At 53.7% G+C, this 18,521-nt stretch overlaps 1 protein-coding gene and 1 long non-coding RNA gene across 10 annotated transcripts in view; one reads left to right on the forward strand and one right to left on the reverse strand.

Annotated features, from left to right (window-relative positions):
- Nucleotides 1-10,446, reverse strand: part of Ntrk3 (neurotrophic receptor tyrosine kinase 3) — a 381,061-nt gene extending 370,615 nt beyond the window's left edge. For 7 of the 8 annotated variants that reach the window (XR_015441744.1, XR_015441746.1, XR_015441745.1 and 4 more), the window contains exon 1: nucleotides 9,429-10,446. Coding sequence is in view for 5 of the 8 variants with exons in the window: in XM_087188364.1 (XP_087044490.1) it covers nucleotides 9,429-9,676 (248 nt within the window). In the remaining 3 variants the exon portion in view is untranslated. The remainder of the gene's footprint in view (nucleotides 1-9,428) is intronic. The other variant, XM_087188362.1, reaches the window with a different exon arrangement.
- LOC110350743 (uncharacterized) lies at nucleotides 6,498-9,019 on the forward strand. 2 transcript variants are annotated; one of them, XR_002397540.2, is made up of 3 exons: nucleotides 6,498-6,959; nucleotides 8,020-8,298; nucleotides 8,532-9,019. It is a non-coding gene; the product is annotated as an uncharacterized LOC110350743 (long non-coding RNA). The 2 variants fall into 2 exon arrangements; XR_002397539.2 differs by having other exon boundaries at nucleotides 8,020-8,258.
- Nucleotides 10,447-18,521: the final 8,075 nt, after the last annotated feature.

Here is an 18,521-nt window from a genome sequence, read left to right on the forward strand (position 1 = left end):
GAACCAACATTTAGAGTTTAACCCACACTACACTCATTCCCACTGGAATTTCACAACAACCCTGTGTTATTGTTATTATCACTGTTTTTCAGATGAAGAAACTGAGGGCCAAAAAAGTTAAGCAGCCAGCCCAGGGCACAGCTGGTAAGAGGTCGGCTCACGATCAGAGCTTCATTTAGTAGTTGCCATAAACAATTGCGGCTGGGTATTCAGACAGCTCCAGCATTGAGTGCCAGAAACATCCACTTCTTAGGAGCTCTTCAGTGCCCCAACCTCAAAAAATTACCAGAAATAGGCTGGTGGGCAAAGCCTGACCATGAGAAAAAGGACCCTGTCCACAGCCCTGGGGTACAGTGCACACCCCACCCCTGCCAGCTCCGACCCACCACAGAAGCAGGGGACCCAGTCTCAAAAGTAGGTCACAAGGTGCTTCCATGGACCAACTAGGGCGCACAGCCAAGCCATTCCTGCTCTAATATAAGCGATGTCTGAAACAGAAATCCAACAGGTGTCACAGAGGGAAGTAGTTGGCCCAAGATCCTGCTTAGTCAGGCACTTTCACAGCCGCCCACTTCAGTAGAAGGCCACCTCTGAAAGCAGACTCAGGAACTAGAGGCTAAGAGAGGGCACAAGCACTCACCTCTGGCAAATGCCAGGGCTCGAAACTGACCAAGCACCTGCTTGGTAATCAGGGATTCCCAAGCTGGGGTCGGGGGTCAGGGAGAGGTGAGAGCCCCTCACACTTGGGTCAGCATATCACACAGCCTGATACAAAGGGGACATAAAGCACACTTCTTCTGTGACCCTAACTCCACAGTGTAACCGGCTGCCAACTTTCCTGTGTCCCTATGAAGCCTGTGATTGTCCTAGGCAGGAACTGTATCCATTGGCTCATCTCTGTTACACCTGTGCAGAATGCACTGCTTCCTCCTGCTGCTCTGAGACTGAGAGGAGAGGGAAAGGGCACCCCCTCCATGGGACACTGTGCCAGCCACCTCCTGGGGCGCCTGGAGCTCGGAGCCAGGAGGCCCAAGTCCGAGTCTAGCGAATGCAATGGAGGCAGGACCGTCCCCAGGGGCCGGCTGGCCTCCCTCCTCAGTCCTGGCTCAGGGAGGGCTCCAAAGGTGCGCCTGCCGTGCGCTTCCCACCCTTCTGGGGCCACATCCCAGCTCCAGCTCCTTCCCGGTGCAGCCACCAGCCAAGGACAGTCTCGAGCACCGCACCGCCCTCTGGTGGCCACCACGAGCTAGACGCGGCGATCTCTGCAAGCAGGAAAGAGAAGCTTTTAAAATTTGTTTACAAAGACCGAAGACGTGATGTGCAGGGAACACAGCAGAGGCACTGTGCGAGCAGAGACACCCCGAGACGCGCGCGCACAGGCCAGCGCACCGTGACAGGTAGCTGGCATTGGCGCTTCAGCCCTAACATTGCACTCTTCCTTTTCTCCCTCTCTGAGGGAAGCTCTGGGCTCTTTTCCTGCCTTTGCCTCAGAGCAGACACCAGAGGATGGGGGGAAGGTCGGGGACCCAGCCAGCCAGAGAGGCTGGACATAGTCCCTGGGTGAGTGGGCCACATCAGTTCATCTCTCTTAAGCCTGAAGTTCTTCCTCTAATACTCGACCTGGCCCAGATGATTTCCAAGCCCCTTTCCAAATCTAATGGTTTATGGTTCATCTTCCTAGCTCAAAATCTTCCTGGTCATTTAGAAATGGGAGTAACCAACATGGCACCCACTTGTTCACACAGCTCATCAAGTATACCATCACACTGATTCGACAGTGACCAGGGACTGTGTGAGGGAGGCACGCTGGACAGTGACATGATGCCAACTCTCAGAAGTGAAAACTGAGGCCAAGAGAGGTTGTATGACATGGCCAACTCACATGGCCAGGAAGCAGCAACCATGGGGCCTGCACACAAAAGACACTCCGGCTCTCCATGGGGACAGCTGTAGTCACCTGCCATGCTCAGAGCCCTCCCTATGGAGATACAGATGGAGCTTCCATGAGCAAGCAGGCAGAGAGCTGGGGCGAGAGGGAAGGGTGGGAAGTAAGGGCTGCTTATTCTGCAAGTGGCATGGACAATCTGGAAACTGCCCTTAGGTTAGATGCTCTGAACACCAGCTTCCAACTCTAGCCGCACAGCACTTTGGATGCCCCCCTTCTGCTCACATCCAAGGATAGCCCTAGCTGGGAGAAGCCACAAGCAGTGAGGGGCATTGTCCTGCTGACGGCGCCTCTGCCCAGAATGCAGCTGGCTAGGACCCAGCCACCAGCTTCCTGAATCCCTGCCAGCCTCAGCTGGCACCTGGGTTTCTATGCGGCTGACCCGACCTCAAAGGCCAGGACAGCCCAGGCTGGGCAAGGAGGTCTGGGAGAGGGCTTGGCTAAGACACAGCGACAGGGAGGGCTGCATGTTGGGAACAGGTCAGGAGGAGAGACCAAAGCCTCCTCCACTATCAGGCCAGCCTGGGATGTGCTGGCCAGCACTGCTTGGCCAACACCAGACCCATAATTATCCCATTTGCAGCTCCCCCAGCTCCAGCCAGGACACTTCTCACCCCAGGAACCACAATGACACAAAATACAAGATTCTCCTACCTCCGTATCAATCCTTTTTATTCTTAATTTATCATAATAACACTATATTCATATATATGTATACATGTGTATGTGTGAATATATATGTATATGTTAGTATGCATAGGAATACACCAAGAAAGAATAGAATACACAATATAGCTTAATATTTAAGTGCCAAACTGCTTTAGCACTTACTGGCTGTGTGAAAGCAAGCAAACCAAGTTCTTTCTCTGGACTCAGTTTCGCCATTGTTGAAATAATGCTAATGAAAGTATTTAACTCACAGACTGGTGTGCGCCCACAATGAGATATTACCCTTAAAGTGCTTGGAACAGTGTCTGGAATGTCATAAGTGTTCAATAAGTGCTAGCTGTTATCAGCTATCATATACTCAATAAGTCCTATAGTTATCACATGTTTAATAAATACTAGTTATTAGTTATTATGTACTCAATAAATGCTAGCTATTATGAGTTATCATGCATCGACAGCCTTCTCTATGCCAGGAATGACACTGGATGCTGAATTTCAAAAGACTGATATATAAAGTAGTTGTTATGTTACCCTTATCTTAAAGAGAAGGAAATGGAGGCCCGTGGCCAGGAGAAGCAGCTGGAAAATGGGGTGTAGAAAGAGAGAAGCTGCCAGAGTCTCCAGACTTGACAATGTCTGTCTGGGAAAGGAATCAAGAATCTTCCACCACCCAGAACCCTTTTGATGGGATAAGTTAGGCAGGGGGAGCAAGGACAGAGGAGAGGAAGGGGAGGCTCCCCAGACTTGCAGGCCTGTTGCACCCACAGATCTGCCAGCCCCATATGTAAATAGCTCAGCAGAAACCTTTACTGTGTTCCTTTCTAGTTGGTGTGGGCTGCAAGCTGTGAGGCGCCCAGGGCCTGCCAACCTTACAGAGTTGCTGCCTCTGGGGACCCCGAATTTGGAAATATCTCCCCAGAGGGAGACACAGAGGTGAGAGAGGCTCTGGCTCTGACAAAGTGCCCCAACAGGAACCAGGGTGGACCTGGAGGCCACCCCAGCACTGTGAGTGTGCCTGGTAAGAGTAGTCTCTGGGGATCCCACTGAGTCCCTGCGCTTTCAAGCCTTAGGACCCTCAAGGGGAACAAAGGAGGACATGCTTGCTGCTGTGTCCTCCAGCTCTGAATCTCTGTGAGCCCTGCACCTAGGTATAGCAGAAGCTTGGGATTGTCCTTGGGGGTTCTAAGGACTCCCTTGGACACTGAGCTCTGCATTGGGCTTCACTGGAATCCTTACTGCTGATGCCCAACCCATGAGAAAGGACCTGCAATGGGCCTGGACACTGGAAGCATTTCCATTTCCCAAAGTAGAGACAAGCAGGGCTTAGGAATGCAAATCACTTGAGCTGATGGCTCAGTTGGTCACCAACAGATCGAGGTGACTGAGTCCAACCTCCATCTGGGCTACTCTTCAACCAGTTGCCAAGACACTTAACCACCTCCACAAGCCCCTCTTAGATGGGTTATTCCTGGAATGCTGCCCTTTGGAAGAAAAAGAACTTTCTGGATTAAAATGCTCATACTTCCCTTCCCAATAAGCCACTGGATGTCTGTCCAAAAGGCCACAGCCCGAGGGAGTATGGTGCCAATGGAGGAGGAGCTGCAGACTCCCCCAGAGCCTCTGGACTTTTCCACTGGGGAACCGTTGCAACTTGACCCCTGGGACTCTAGTCTGGTTCTTGATTTTGTTTAGTGAATCTGTAAAATGGGCCTAATAAGCTCTGCTTATGTACTTCAAGTAGCTTTTGCAAAAACAAACTCAACAACCATAAACTGGGAATCTGATAGAAATTGAATGATGGAGGCATCCATGGAGATGAAAAATTTACAACACAAGGAGAAAAGGCAGGGTACTAGAAGGCTATCTTTTGAGAGCTGATAGGGAGGGTTTGCAGACCTTGGGAATCCTGATGGGGAGCTGGGATCCCCTACCTGATTCAGTCTAGCCTGATCCCTCCTACTCACCACCTAATTCACCAAATCCTCCTTGGGGCAGGGCCTTGAGGCTCACCTCTCCTGTCCCACCCATCTCCCTCTCAAGCACAGAGCTTTCCAAACACAAGAACAGAGGCACCATGCTGCTTTGATTATGCATGATTTAGTAATAAAAAATTTATCTTGCAACCCCAAAACACTCATATTTATTAAATTATATGCTTAGATATCTTCAATCCATACATTAAATATTAAATATTCCCTTTTCTAGGTAAGAATACTTAGAAATAGAAGTTCTCATGTTTTATTCTCACACTCAGCAGCAACCCTTGCTCCAACAAGGGTTAAAACCTGTGCAGGGGACATCTCCTCCAGGGGACAGAATGCAGGGTCATGTAGGTCTGTGTCAAGTCTATGAGGAGAAGCTGCAGGCCTGGAATGTTCCTAAGTGTGGCACTTTGTCTGAGAAGTTGACTCCAAATTGTGTCATGTGTCACAAATTCTGGGTGGCCTTAGTTCTCTAGAGGAGGGAAGGAAAAGAAGAGGGAAATGGCTAGTGGCCCCTGGCCAGGGGGAGTACCTTGTTACCTCCTTCCAGTAGCATATTAAGGGTCACCACAATCCCAAAGAAGGGACCTTTAGAAGTGGCCTGGCTGAGCCTCCAGAAGGAGGTTTCTTGGGCCCTGGATGGCAGATGTCCAGGTTGAAAGAGACATTCTGCACCATGGCCTCAATTCATGGTTGAATTTACAAGCTTGGAAAGGCTACAGCCCTTTCATACAGCTCAAGGGGGACAGGGACACAGCCAGGATGTACCTCATATGTCCCAACCCTTTTCCTATTTCTGGTCTACCACTAGCCACCTGGAGGCCCCAAGAAGAGCCTGGACATGGAGTCTATGAACACCATTAAGAGCTGCTCAATGGGCCGCTGGAGCAGGGAATTCAAGCCATTCTGGCAAGGGTCATCCAAGGGAGGCCCACTGGCCACCTACACACCCCACCTGCCCTTTCCTATCACACCACATTCCACCTCAGCCAGGTCAGAGGGCAGCCAGGGCCTTGCAAGATCCCAAGGCTCCAACACAGCCCTCTTAAGGCCAGAATCCACCTACTCTCAAAGCCATGGCCAGTCTCGGCTGGTCTTGTCCCAAGCTGCTCTGTTTTCAAGTCCCAGGAGCTCCAAGGCTGATGCCTTTGGTCCCAGAGGGTATTGCAGAGACTGGACCTGCTGGGTTTGCCAGGGCTGGGGACTGTGGATCAACAGCCCTGCCTCAGGGTAAAACCACAAGACCAGTGGGGTAAAGTGTCCCCAGCTTTCATCCCGGAAGCATCTCTTTTCCTGAGGCTGTAACCACTTTCTCTTCCAAATCTCATCCCAAAGACCCCTCGTGTCTATGCCTACCTCACTGGCCTACCCCTGATCCTGGGTCTCTGAGCACCTACCTAAGCCCCCTGATTGAGCCTCTGACCCCTTGGGATTGGTTCACACTTTGCTGGACCCCAGTTCTCATTGGTAATTGTCCAGGCTGGGTCTCCCCTTGATCCTTAGAAAGGCAGAGAATCAAGGCTGCATATAGCAGCCAAAGCCCCAAGTGACCCTTCCGCCAGCCAGAGATAGTATTCAGGAATAGCAGGGGAAATAAAGGTACTAGACAGTTGCCAAACACCAGGGACTCTGTGGCAGCTCAGAGTGACATCCAGCTTTCAGCTTGGCATCTCAGGCAAGAACCCAGGATCCCTACAAGCCCAGACAGCCAGGCCCAAGAACACCTGGCTGAGACGTCATCCTCTCCTGCTCCGTTTTCTCTCTAACAGCCATTACTCTAACAAACCATTCCAACCCAGCCCCACAGGCCTGGACTGGAGAGGTCACCCAGACAGCCCACCATCCTAGCCACCACCCTCCTGCCTTTGTGACGTCAGAGCCTGGCTGGGTGTGGCCATGCATGGCCTTTCCTAGGCAAGGCTACCTTGTATCAAGAGCTCCAATGGCAAAAGGATTGACCTTCTAGGCAAAGAGGCCAAGGGAGTGGGAGGACTTTGGATTAGCTTGGCTCCAACAGGGGTGGAGATGAGACCCACACTTCTGCTGTCATGCCCTACAGCTGATGTCCTTCTGATCCCTCAGCCAGGCTCCACGCACTACCCCGAGAAGCTGAACCACAACGACATAGCCTTGTCCCTCTGAAAACTCAGGCTTAATCAGTTTAGCACCTGAGGCAGGGACCCTAGATCCTCCTGAGGAACAGGAGTTGGACCGTGGGGCCCCCAGCATCTTCCTCCCCAAAATCTACCCAAACAGCACCCCAGGGCAGACATAGAGCTTCAGGCTGATAGGCACAGGGCTCCCTATACCTCTTATCTCTGGAAACCATGAATCTGAAGAAGACCTTTCCAGGCCAGGATAAGGTGAGGTCCTCCTTCCTGCAGGCAGACCCAGGGGTGTGTGCCAGACACACCAGAGTCCTAAGCCAGGCTCCACTCCTGGGGCTATGTGCCTAGGGAGAGTTGCCTCACCCCTGGTGCCTCCATTTCCTTGGGATAACACAGGCTCAGAACATGGCTCTCCACAAAGTCAACGTGATGCCCCTCCTTGCTGGGCTCTCTAAGTCTAGAGTAGAAGGCTGGGTCCTTCCCTGAGTTCAGTCAATACGAGCCACAGATATAACAGGGCACTGGGGAGAAGATGGGTCAGGAAGGGTCATCTGGCCCATGACCTTTGGCTCTTCACCACCTGCCATTCCCACAGCTCTTGTGGGAATCCAGTTCCCTTGCTCTTTCATGCTGGGGTTTAGGTGGATTTAGGGAAGAGTCCTGATGGCCTGCCAGGGCCCAAGTCCTGAACCAAGAATGGGAACACACACAGAAGGGTTTCCAACCCACTCCCTCCTTTCTCTCTCCCCACATTCCCTCCTGGGATCCTTTAATGCATAGAAGACAAGAGGCCACCCAATCCCCTCCACTCCCCAACAGCCTGGAAAGACAGGCCCAACTGTCCCCATCAAACTGCTTCCCCAAGCCTGGTTTTCAAAGAAGCAACACCTCTGCATGGCAGTAAAGAGCCTATCTGGTGATTGTGACCCTCCCTGCCTCCCACTGGCTTCCGACAGATACACAAGTCCCTGAACCAGACAACAAGCTGGATGCAGCTCCTGGGCTTCCAGGGACTCTCAGTGGGCACGTAGGGCATCTTCACTCCAACCCCCAGCCTACTCCACCCCCTGGACATCCCTAGGTCCAGCTCAGGAGGACCGAGACTGGCCACTAAGCCACTAAGCTCCCTCCACACACAGCCCCCCAGAGGGTGCACTTCCAAGCCAGAGTTTCCCTGATAATCTCCTCCCTACATCCTTGGGGAAGCTGGATGCTGTGGCCTGCAGGGACGGGTACCACTGCTGGGTTCATCCTGCTTTTCCTGGCCCTGCCCTCCCCTTCTACACCAGCTGTTTGTCTTGTCATCCCCGGCCAGGCTGAATGTGGTGAGGGGTGGACAGCACAGCTGAGAGATGGGTCAAGCTTTTCTCCTGAACCAGGAGTCGGGGACATCTCCTGGGCTGTCCATTTCCCTCAAACTGTCAGCGACAAGAACAGAAGCAGTCTCCATTAAGCCAAGAGGGCCGGCGGACTTTCCAGAGAGCACAGCGGCAATTCCTCCAGGCTTCACAGCCCCATCGCACCTGGCTCAAGCAAAGGGAGGGCTGAGGCTGGGTGAGCTGTGCAATGGCACCTTCCGCCTCCTGCCTATGAGGTGCTTCCCTCAGACCCTGGCCTGCCTGCCAGAGCAAACCTTCCTCAGCAGCCTTCCCACTCCTGGAGGTTCCCGAAGGACAGGGGCCTTTCGGGAAACAGGGAGAGTGATCCTCTGAACACGCATGCCATCTACCCCTTCACCACGGGGCAGGGTGGAGGGGGTCACCGAAAGAAAGGATGGGCAGGTGCCCTGAGCTCTTGCCCTCTTCCCCCTCACCACCAATCCTACAGAAGAAAAACATCATGAAGAAAAGACCAAGCCATCACAGGTCCCACTCAGAAGGGACAGAACCAGGCAAAAGGCAGCCAGAATTCAATTTGCCAAATACATAGATGGATCTGCATGATCTTGGAAGCCCCTTCCCCAAATGCACGCCCTCTCCTCTCCCTTCACTATTGGGACTCTGAGTTATCCGAAGCAGTTAAGGGATCTGTAGGCGCCCAGATGCGACGAGGGTGGGAAAGGCGAGAGGTCTGGGAAATGCCCAAAACGGGGCTGGAGAGGGCGGGCGGCGGGCGAGAGGGAAAGGGAAGAGGCAGGCGTCCATGACGGCCTGGACACGTCCAAAGTCTCCCCGCGAGCAGCCAGCTCCCAACTTGTTTACTTGACAGCGTGTTTTGCTGTCTCCAAAAGGAAACAGTTAAAGCATCTCGGGTGGATCCAGAGCAGTCCCTATCTGCTACCTTCCCTCCCAGCTAAGCGCTGCCTCCTCCGCCTCAGCTAGGGAATCCAGTCTGGTCTACTTTATTCCACTTGAGCGTGGCCAAACTGTTGCTATTTCGTGGGGGGCAAAGAACCTCATTTGTACCCTCGAAACGAGGCGGTAGTTGGTGGGGGGCGGAGGCAGGAGCTAGGCCCCTGGTGTCCTGGGCCGCCCAGGGTCCTCTCCCGGGAGAGTCACCCGCCAGCATCCTCGGATCACGCCTGGAAGGGCCGGCGTCACCTGGGCTCCGCAGCCCAGAGCGTCCCGAGCTCGAGCGAGCCTGGCGCGCGCCCGGCGGGCAGCGGTGGGCAGCGGCGAGCCGGGGCGAGCTGGGGCGGACTAGGGCCGGCTCCGGGCCGCGGGAGGAGAGCGGAACACGGAGCAGCGAGGGGGAGGCGGACTGAGGAGCGGCCGCTTGACTTACATGGAAGTGATATTCCTTGAGATGTCCGTGATGTTGACGCTGGCGTTCCCATTGCTGTTCCCTGAATCCTGCCCTTCCAGGAGGGGGAAGAGGTTCCCATCGTCCGGCCGCCGGCAATTGATCTCAGTCTTGCTGCAGACGCAATTTGCCGGGCAAGCCAGCACGGAGCCCACATAGTCCAGCCAGACGCTTCCCAACAAGAAAATCCGCCAGAAACTACACTTGGCTGGGCAAAGAGAGACATCCATCTCCGATCACTGCTTCTAAAAAAGAGGAGGAGGAGAGGAGAGGGGGGTGGGGTGGGGGAGTGGGGAGAGCAGGGGGGAGGAAACAAAGACAGTGAGGGAGGGGGAGGGGGAGGGGGCCTCTGCCTTTGAAACGCCGAGCGATCAGATGCAAAATCCTTCAGCGTCTGAAACCATCGCGGCCGCCGCCGGGTGGGAGCCGCCGGGAGCGCCTAGTCGCGCGGTCTGCCGGGCATGGTGGCCCGCTCGGCGCTCACCGGCTGGCGGGGTCCAGGGGCTCCGGAAGCTAGGCACGCTCTCCGACTCCGAGACTTTGCAGCAGCGTTGCAACAGACGTTGGGGAGGCAAAATAATAATAATAATAATAATAATAACAATAAATAATAATAATAATAATAAATGTGAAGGGAGAAGAAAAGGAAAAATGGTGCTAAAGTCACCAAGTCCCACCTACTGGGCAGAATTAAAACGGACACACCTTGCAAAACACACTCACACAGGCACACACCCGGAGCAGGAAGAGGAGGAGGAGGAGGAGGAGGAGGAGGAGGAGGACTAGGACGAGGACGAGGAGGACGAGGAGGACGAGGAGGACGAGGAGGAGGAGGAGGACGAGGAGGAGGAGGAAGAAGAAGAGGAGGAGGACGCAGTCCAAGCTGCAGCAGCCGCCGCGAAGGGCTCGCCGCGCGCCTGCAGAAATGTGCAAGTGCTCCGAGCCTTACGAAACGCACGGCTTAGCGGAGCGTCTTCCTCGTCTCCCTCCCTCCCTCCCTCCCTCCTCCTCCTCCTCCTCCTCCTCTTCCCTCCTCCCGTCCCTCCGCGCGGCCTCCTCCCCTGCCCCCTGCTCGGGCTGGGAGCCGCAGGAGAGCGGAATCTCCCCCCCTCCCCTCCCTACACCCCTCCCCTCCCCGCCTGGCCTCTCCCTCCTCCTTCCCCACCCACCCATCCCCTCGCCGGCTAGCAGCTCTCTCGCCGGCGCGCCACCCGCAGCCGCCCGCCCGCTCCACGCCTCACGGCCCGGCGCCCCGCACGCCGCAGGCCGGGGAAACCGAGGCAGAAGGGGAAAAGTTGCAGTTGGGATTGCGAGGGTCGGCGCTGGGGAGGGAGAGTTGGCCAAGCTGGCTACGAGACCCGAAAGGAGCTCTCCTTTCCACTTTTTTTTTTTTTTGGCCCTCGCGCTGCCGGGTTTTGCTGCAGTCTCGACCTCGGGAGGAAGTGAAATGAACGCGGCCGAGGTGACTGAGGAGCGCTCCCGTGGCTGGGTGGGGGGCGCAGGATCGCGGACGGCGCCGAGCGGCACAGAGAGCGCACGGGAATCCCGGAGAGGCGTGCGGAGCCGGGGACGCGCAGACCTGGATCAGAATGACACGCGTTTCGGCCATCGAGGAGTCAGGGAGCTGGACTCGGCCGGGCGGGGACTGCAGGGCACGGCGCGCTGGTGCCCCGGCGCCCACTGCGCCTTCTGGGCGGCGGGTTTTGTGCTCAGCCTTGGGCACACAGGGAACGGAGAAGGCAGGGACGAGCGCCGAACAGGCTACGCTGCAGAGCCGAGGTGGCCCGGGGCGAGGGGTGCATGCCAACGGAGAGGCGGGGACATTGAGATGCAAGGGGCATTTTTTTGGCAATCGCCAGGCCAGCACCGTCAGAGGCCGGCTTCTCAGGCTCAGCTCTAGGGTGCGCTGCGCTGGCTGCCGGGTGAGGGGGCGGGCGGGCTGCTTGCTCCGGATTCGGGGGCGCAGAGCCTCCCTTCTTCCCTCCCACACAAGCACCCCTTCCTGGTAGAGGCGCAAAGCAGGTGCAGCCTTCCACACGAGCTCAGATCCTGTCTGAGGAGAGGGGGGCGTCCCGGCTTTTTGCCTTGATAGGGATTTTAAAAATAATAATAATAACACATGAAATAAAATGTAAAAGATGCCAAGTGTGAGCGGCTTGCAGAGAAAAGCTGGGCGTTCGCTGTGGGAGAGGAGAAGGAAGGGTTAGGGGAGCTCCAGCCGGCAGACACTACAGCATTCACGCGAAGAAGAAAGCAGGACTCTCCTCCCCGGGCTTGGACGAGGGCAGGCGAAGAAGCAAAATGCATTGAATTCAGCCGCATCTAGGATCTGAAAGGATTCTCCCCCGCCCCCCTGTGGATTCCGATGCAGGTCATGCAACTTGCAGGCCAGATGGGGGAAGGGGTCTACGGGTGCACCCCTCTACGCTAGAGGCAACCTCAGACGGGGCTGATGTCTTCAAGGGGGCACTGTCGCCGGGAGTAAACTTGGGGGGGGGGGGGAAATGAATGAAAAGAACATGCCTATAAAAGGGAGTTTTCCCGACTTCCCGGCGCATTCCGCCTTCCCTTGGCCTCAGTGAGACTTTTACCCCCTGTTGCCATTATGGCTGTGTCCCCAGAATGGCATTTTGCCCTCCTGCCAGCAGGAGGGGACAGAGTGGAGACAGCCTTGGACTCTCCAACCAGTTCCTCCTGGCCTCAGGCCAGTCCATGGTGTCCTTGTCCCCTGGGAATCTCCCTGCCACTTCAAGTGCTGTTCTGTGATTGGCTTCTGAATATCTGTTCCAGAGGCCGGGAAACTGAGGTGTAGTCCACCTTGGCTCACCACCTTGGCCTCTCTTGGGAGGTGGCAGGTGGCAGCAGAGGAACATGGAACCTTTCTCAGACCACTCCAGGAGGGATCCAATAAGCAAAGAACGGGAAGTGGATTTAACACAGCATTAGTTCTCCAACCTGGAGCAAAAACTTTTGTTTAAAAGATACTCAGCCCATTTTTTAAAAAGAGAGATGACTTTTAATATCTCAGGCAGAAAAGAGTTGGCACCCATAAGCCAGGATGAATTTTTTAAAAAAGAAAAGACCAGAAACCCCTTTGGAGGTGATAAAAATGCAGGCTGTGAAGCAAGGGGCCCTGAAGAAACAAGAAGTCTTTCATCCCCGACAGTGAAATGGGATTAAGGTGGGATGCTAAGGTTATGCTAATGCTCAGGGCCTGTGCAGGAAGTGGCCACTTTAAAGGAAGCAGGTCCTTTTTAAAGCCAATAATGGGTTGCACATGGGAAAAACAGAGATCTGCTTCTGATCACTGGTGGATCAGGAAGCTTTCTGGCCTCAGCTTTCACATCTGTAAAATGACCACAACATCCATCCCCCCAGTAAGCTTGTTAATGCATGCAACCCCTTTCAGTCCCACCCAAGACCTCTGAAAACAGTATGTCCAATTTAACAAGCTTCCCAGGTGACATAATATGCAGTTACAGCTCCCCAAGTTCCATCTGGCTTGAAGATTCTCTGACACTGCGTGGACCTGGGCTGAAGGGACCATTGGGAAAGCAGAGGGCTTGGAGATTGCGTTCTCAGGATATTAGTCCAGGTGAGATAAAATAAGTATTTCAGATGCAAGGAACTTGTCCAACACAGATCTTTAACATTTCACCAAAAGCCCAGGAAGGTGGGGAGAATGGCCTGCTCACACTGCCTGGGGAGAAGCGATCATGCTCTACAGGGCTGTGAACCTTGGTGGTAGGCCAGATGTGGATGAAGAGGAGGACATGGTCTGCAGCATACACACCCTTCTCTCAGTCAACAGGAGCCCAAAGCATTTGGGTGTCTTATCTTCTTCCTAAGAATGTCCTGGTTGACAAGGAAGAATGTCTGTCACATCATCCCCATTCCCAGTGTGCAGCCATCATCAGATCATAGAGAGATCATGACCCAGCTCAGTGTTCTGCCAATCTGGGGACAATTCCCCCCACCCTTTGCCACCAGCTGGTGTCTTATAAATGAGGAAACTCACCAGGGTACCCCTTGCTGATCGAGAAGAGGCGAGAATGGGCAAAGTTTTGTGGTTTTGCTTTTTAGTTTTTAACAAAAAGTAAAGCTTAGAACCCTTTCCAGCTAAGCAGATGCCTTCTGGAATCAAGGATTTGGAGAAGATGGGAATGTTACCAAGACTCCAATGTGGTCTGCACCAGAGAGCCCAGACCAGAGGCTCCCTGGCAGAGCACAGTGGTCCAACTTTCCTGACACCAAAAGAAATCAATCCCATGACTCTGTAAGCACTGGAGTGTGAGCACTTGTTTATAAGGGATTCCCAGCAGCCACAATTCCCTGACACCTGGGAAAGAAGAAAGAGAGGTAACAACTGGCTGACCAGGGATCACCAGCGCCCAGGACCTGTGCCCCCTGAAGACCCCTGCTGATCTGCTGGTCACCTCTCTGCCAGTCTAACTTGGCCACATCCCCTTTTCCAAAGGACTCACACCTCCAGGTCAGTGACTACATGGGGGGTGGGGGGCCTGGACCCTAGGCACTATGGATTCATCCATCATGCCCTCAGCAGTATCTGCCTCAATCTGGGAGCTGCAGCACTGTCTAGCTGAGCAGAAATAGGAGCCGCTGCTTATGTCTGAGCAGGAAAAGGAGCTGGTACTGGATGGTGATGGAGGAGCACCAGGGAAGGCTGGGCTCAGAAGAACTTGGTGTTCCAGAGAGCTGGCAGGCCTGGGCTTGAGCTAGAGGAAGAGGACTGTTTCCTGGGTGGCCTGTGCTCAAGACAGGAAAGAGACCTGGTTGGAGGCCAAGTGTAATGCTATTCAGGAAGCTGTGGGCTAAGGAGAGAATTCTGGCCACATGTAGAAGGTGAAAAGTCACCAGTGAATGCAAGGGGCATTAAGGGTGGGGGTGGGCAGGGTCAAGCACCAAAGCAGTCTCAGAGGACAGGAAAATCCAGTGACATAAGGACCCAGTTCAGGACCCCGATTCAAGTCCATAGCTCTTGAAAAACTCTCTGAGTTGGAACGGACTCCCCCAAGTCATCCAATGCAAACCCTACTTAATGCAGAAATCTCCTCAGCAGCATCCCAAGTGCCCTGTCTGTCCCTGTTTGAACACCTTCAGAGGCAGGAAGCTCACTACTCCATTCTGTTCTCAGATGGCTTTACCTCTCAGAGAGCTTCATTGTGAAATAACAAAACTGGCCTCCCTACAACTTTCACCTGTGCTACTAGTGCTGCGATCTAGACCCCGAAGAAAAGGCTGGTTCTCTTCTCTACAAGACAACCAGGAGGCTGGCTGCCCACCTCCCATCCCCTCTCTGATCAAGTTCCTTCCCTATACTTCAAAAGCACCGCTTTGTGATCCTTCCCGCTCTGCATTCCGTTTTGTCAATGGCCTATTTAAAGTGTCCTCCAGGCTTCCAGTCCTCTGACCTCAGCGGCCCAGGTAGTAGGTCAATGGCCTATTTAAAGTGTCCTCCAGGCTTCCAGTCCTCTGACCTCAGCGGCCCAGGTAGTAGGCAGCTGTAATGGGACTAACATGGGTCCATATAGCTGACCTGCTGAGTTGAATTTACTATGCATGCCTAAATGCAGACAAGACAAGGAACTCTGTGCCTCAGTTTTTCCTTCTGCAAAATAGAGGTTCAATAGTAACTCACAAGGCAGTTATGAGATAATATAGTGAAGTGATTTGAACAGGGCCTGCAGCACAGTCACCAGACTGTGTTAATTCTTTATGCTCCTTCTGAGATTTCCAGAGGGCTTCACTGCCCCATCAGGGAAGGCACTAACAGCCAGCCATTCTACCAGCACGAAGCTCATCCTGCATATGGGCAGTACAGTGCCCACTGGCAAGTTCTAGCATCTCACTGCTGTGCTGTGGAATGTGGCAGACAACCACCAATGCTCTCAGACTGACACCTGGATCCCTGAGTCGCAGGCCACTAGGGAGCATCTACCAAATCCTGAGTGCCTGGGGACTCTCCCCTGAGACTCAATTCCTCGGTGGTCCTTTGCCTTCTCACTGGTTCTCTTACTTGCAGGTTGGGGAAGAAGTCGCTGGCTTTTATTCTGTGGTTCCCACCAAGGTAGTGGCCCCTGGTAAATCCAATAGGCTGTGAGCACTTGGGTTGGGCTGAGAATTCAATGTAGCAAGGTCCTGGTACCATGGGGGTGACAGCACAGGAGGCTTATTGCCACCAGACCATCCTGGTGGAGCCTTGCCCAGGTCTAGATTCCCAGATCCCTTCTTCAGAGAGCAGAGTCCAGGGCATAGCACCACTGGGTTGGGGTGGGGGAGCCAGGAGGAAGCCGCTCCCACTCTGTCAGTCCACTTCCCAGGGAATGAAACCCAGAGGAATCATGCTCTGGAAGTCCAGAGGAATGAGCAGCTCCCTCAGGCTGTCAAAAGAGGCCAGAGCAGGATGAGTGTTAGGAACTGCAGGTAATGGTAGAAAGGCACCCCCACCCCTGGATGCACCACACCCAGCCTCCATTGTGGTCACAGTCCCCACCTGCTTCCCAGATCAGCTGTCCTGGGTGACTCCCCTTCCTCAGCACTCAGTCATCTACCTACTTGCAGAGGAGAGGGCATCCAGGGAGTATGTGAGAAGGCACCTCGGAATAATGGCCCTCACTTGGCAGATGAGGGAACGGAGCCTGACAAAGTGGAACAGAGAAGTCTGAGTGCCCAAAGGCAGGTTCCTCCAGCTACCAGGCTCTAAAGTGCATGTTTCCTGAGGATGAGACCCTGGCCTGGTTCATCCACTAATCTGCCAACCCCTTAAACAGTGCTGAGGACATGCTAAAGACAGACTTGTGGCATAGGCAAGTGAATGACAGCCCCAGCACGGCTGAGCTTCTGTTCCCTCCACATGCAGCACCTGTATCACCTGAACTGCAAGCTCCAAGAGGGCCAGGACTTGCTGTTGTATATCCTTATGTTCCCCCTGGCCAACCTTGGTGCCAGTGCAAGGATGGACCCTGTATGTTTGGGTGGAGGGAGGGGTGATGTAATGAACACTTTTGCTTTCTAAAGCCTCACTTGCATCCACATGAGAAGTCTGAGACTGAAAAAAACTAGGTGATTTGAGCTCACTGCTTCTTGTGCACCCCCAGAATTATACTTGATGCTATAGACTTGTCTTCATCTGGGCAAATATCAGGGGCTTCTAAAAGCAGAAAGGCTGGTAACTCTGTTTTCAGCTAGGGGTGGGGGATGGGTGAGGATAGCAGCTTCCAGAACACTGCCTATCTGGCCCTGACAGGCCTGGCCCAGCAGCCTCACTACTGTGGCCTCTGCCTTGCAGAAAGCCAAGGCCTGCTTCTCAGCCACATGGTTCCCCCAGGCCTCCCCATCTCCCAGGACCCCAGCATACTCTATTGTCTTTCCCAGCCAATCCTGCCCTCTGCTGCCCAGCTCCCAGGCTCCTGCCTCTACCTTCCCACCTCCCACAGCTGCCCTTCTCTCCACCTGCTCCTCACCTAAACAGCCTGTGTCACACCTTCCCCCTGCCCTGGCCCTGAGCCTCTGGCTCAGACTATAGAATGTTGCCTTTCAAACCCAGCTCTGCACTAATTCACTCATTCAGAATCAAAAGCATCTTGGGCTATGTCACCTTGGACAAACTACTTCACTTCTCTGACTCTCCTTTTCCCACTCTGTAAAATGGGGGACAAAAATTACAAGAATACAATCAGATAATATACATGAAAACACCCTGTGGACAATCAACATCACACAAATGATAGCCACTGGTTCCTGCTAACCAGGCAGTAGACATCAGGACCTTTGCACACTCCATTAGCATTTCACCCCTGAGCCACCTGCATTTATCAACCACCAGATGATCTCAGTCAGGGAAAGCCAAGGAAATAACTTTCATCTACACCACACAGTGCCCTCTGTCCAGCAAGGGGCAGCTAAAAGATGAGCTTTGGCTCCAGCAGCTACTAACAGTGACCTGGAAACCACTGTGCACCTTGCTGATCCTCCTCCTCCTCACCCCTTGGGTATTGCGTACAGATACTGCCTTTGCAAGGTAGTTTGGGGAATGCAATAATCAGATGTACCTAATGTCCCTCACCCAGGATTTGACACACACTAGGTCTCCCTTCCCTTCTGTTGCTTTCTATTATTCTTCCTTAGGGGCCCTAGTCTTTCCTCCTCATGTTAGGGAGCTCACCCTTCCCCCTTGCTAGAAACCATCCTGGCTTGTAGTTCCTTGAATAGAGCAGAACTCCAGCAGGTCCAAGGGCTTGAAGCAATGATTCTCTCGGGTCCTCAGGCTTAGACAGGAAGAGACCAGATACTTGTCAACATACTTGGTACTCAAAGCAAGAAATTATCAAATCTGCTCCGATTTCCTCTGACTCTGACAATTACTAGGAACAGTGCATACACATTTAAGTAAGTATCATGAGCAAATGGAAAACCAAAAAAAATTTCTTCTTATTTGCAGACACCAGTGGGGAAAGCATCATGTTGGGGGGAGGGGGCACGGGAAGCCACACTCCCCTTTGGAACTAAGAGACAGCTCCCTCCCACAGACTTTCTGCTTTGTCCTCCACCCCCTCCCCAGCCCACAGCACCAGCTGCACTGCCTGGGAACTGAGGGAACAAAAAACCCAGCCCAGGGAGTTCCAGGACAGGGAATGGAGGTGGCAGTGGGGGAAGGTACCAACCAGCCCTGACCGGAGAGTTAAGGGGTAAATGTCATATACAGAGTGGGCTCAGAGGCCTGGCTGGGAGCAGACCTGGAAGGTATCGCAGGTCCATACAACTGATAGAAGTCAGATCACCATCAAATATCAGGGACACTTGGTGCTCCCCTTGGGTGCCTTCTTCCCATTGTCAAATTCAAAAACACCCTCAGGACTCCAAAAAAGAGCCTGGGAGCCTAACTCGTGGACAGCTGTGCATATTCCAGTGTGCCAGTACCCGGTGACAGACACTTCTCCCGTGTCTCCCAGTGACCAAGGCCACACTCCCTTTGCCCAGCTCCTGCCAGAGAGAACAGGAGCCCATGTCCAGGAGTACTGGTCTGAGGCATGGTGCCTCTTCCACACAGAGTTC

The sequence above is a fragment of the Heterocephalus glaber genome, unplaced genomic scaffold (assembly GCF_053883595.1).
Source record: "Heterocephalus glaber isolate CG9 unplaced genomic scaffold, H.glaber_assembly_v1.0 deba00001531, whole genome shotgun sequence".
Classification (NCBI taxonomy): domain Eukaryota; kingdom Metazoa; phylum Chordata; class Mammalia; order Rodentia; family Bathyergidae; genus Heterocephalus; species Heterocephalus glaber.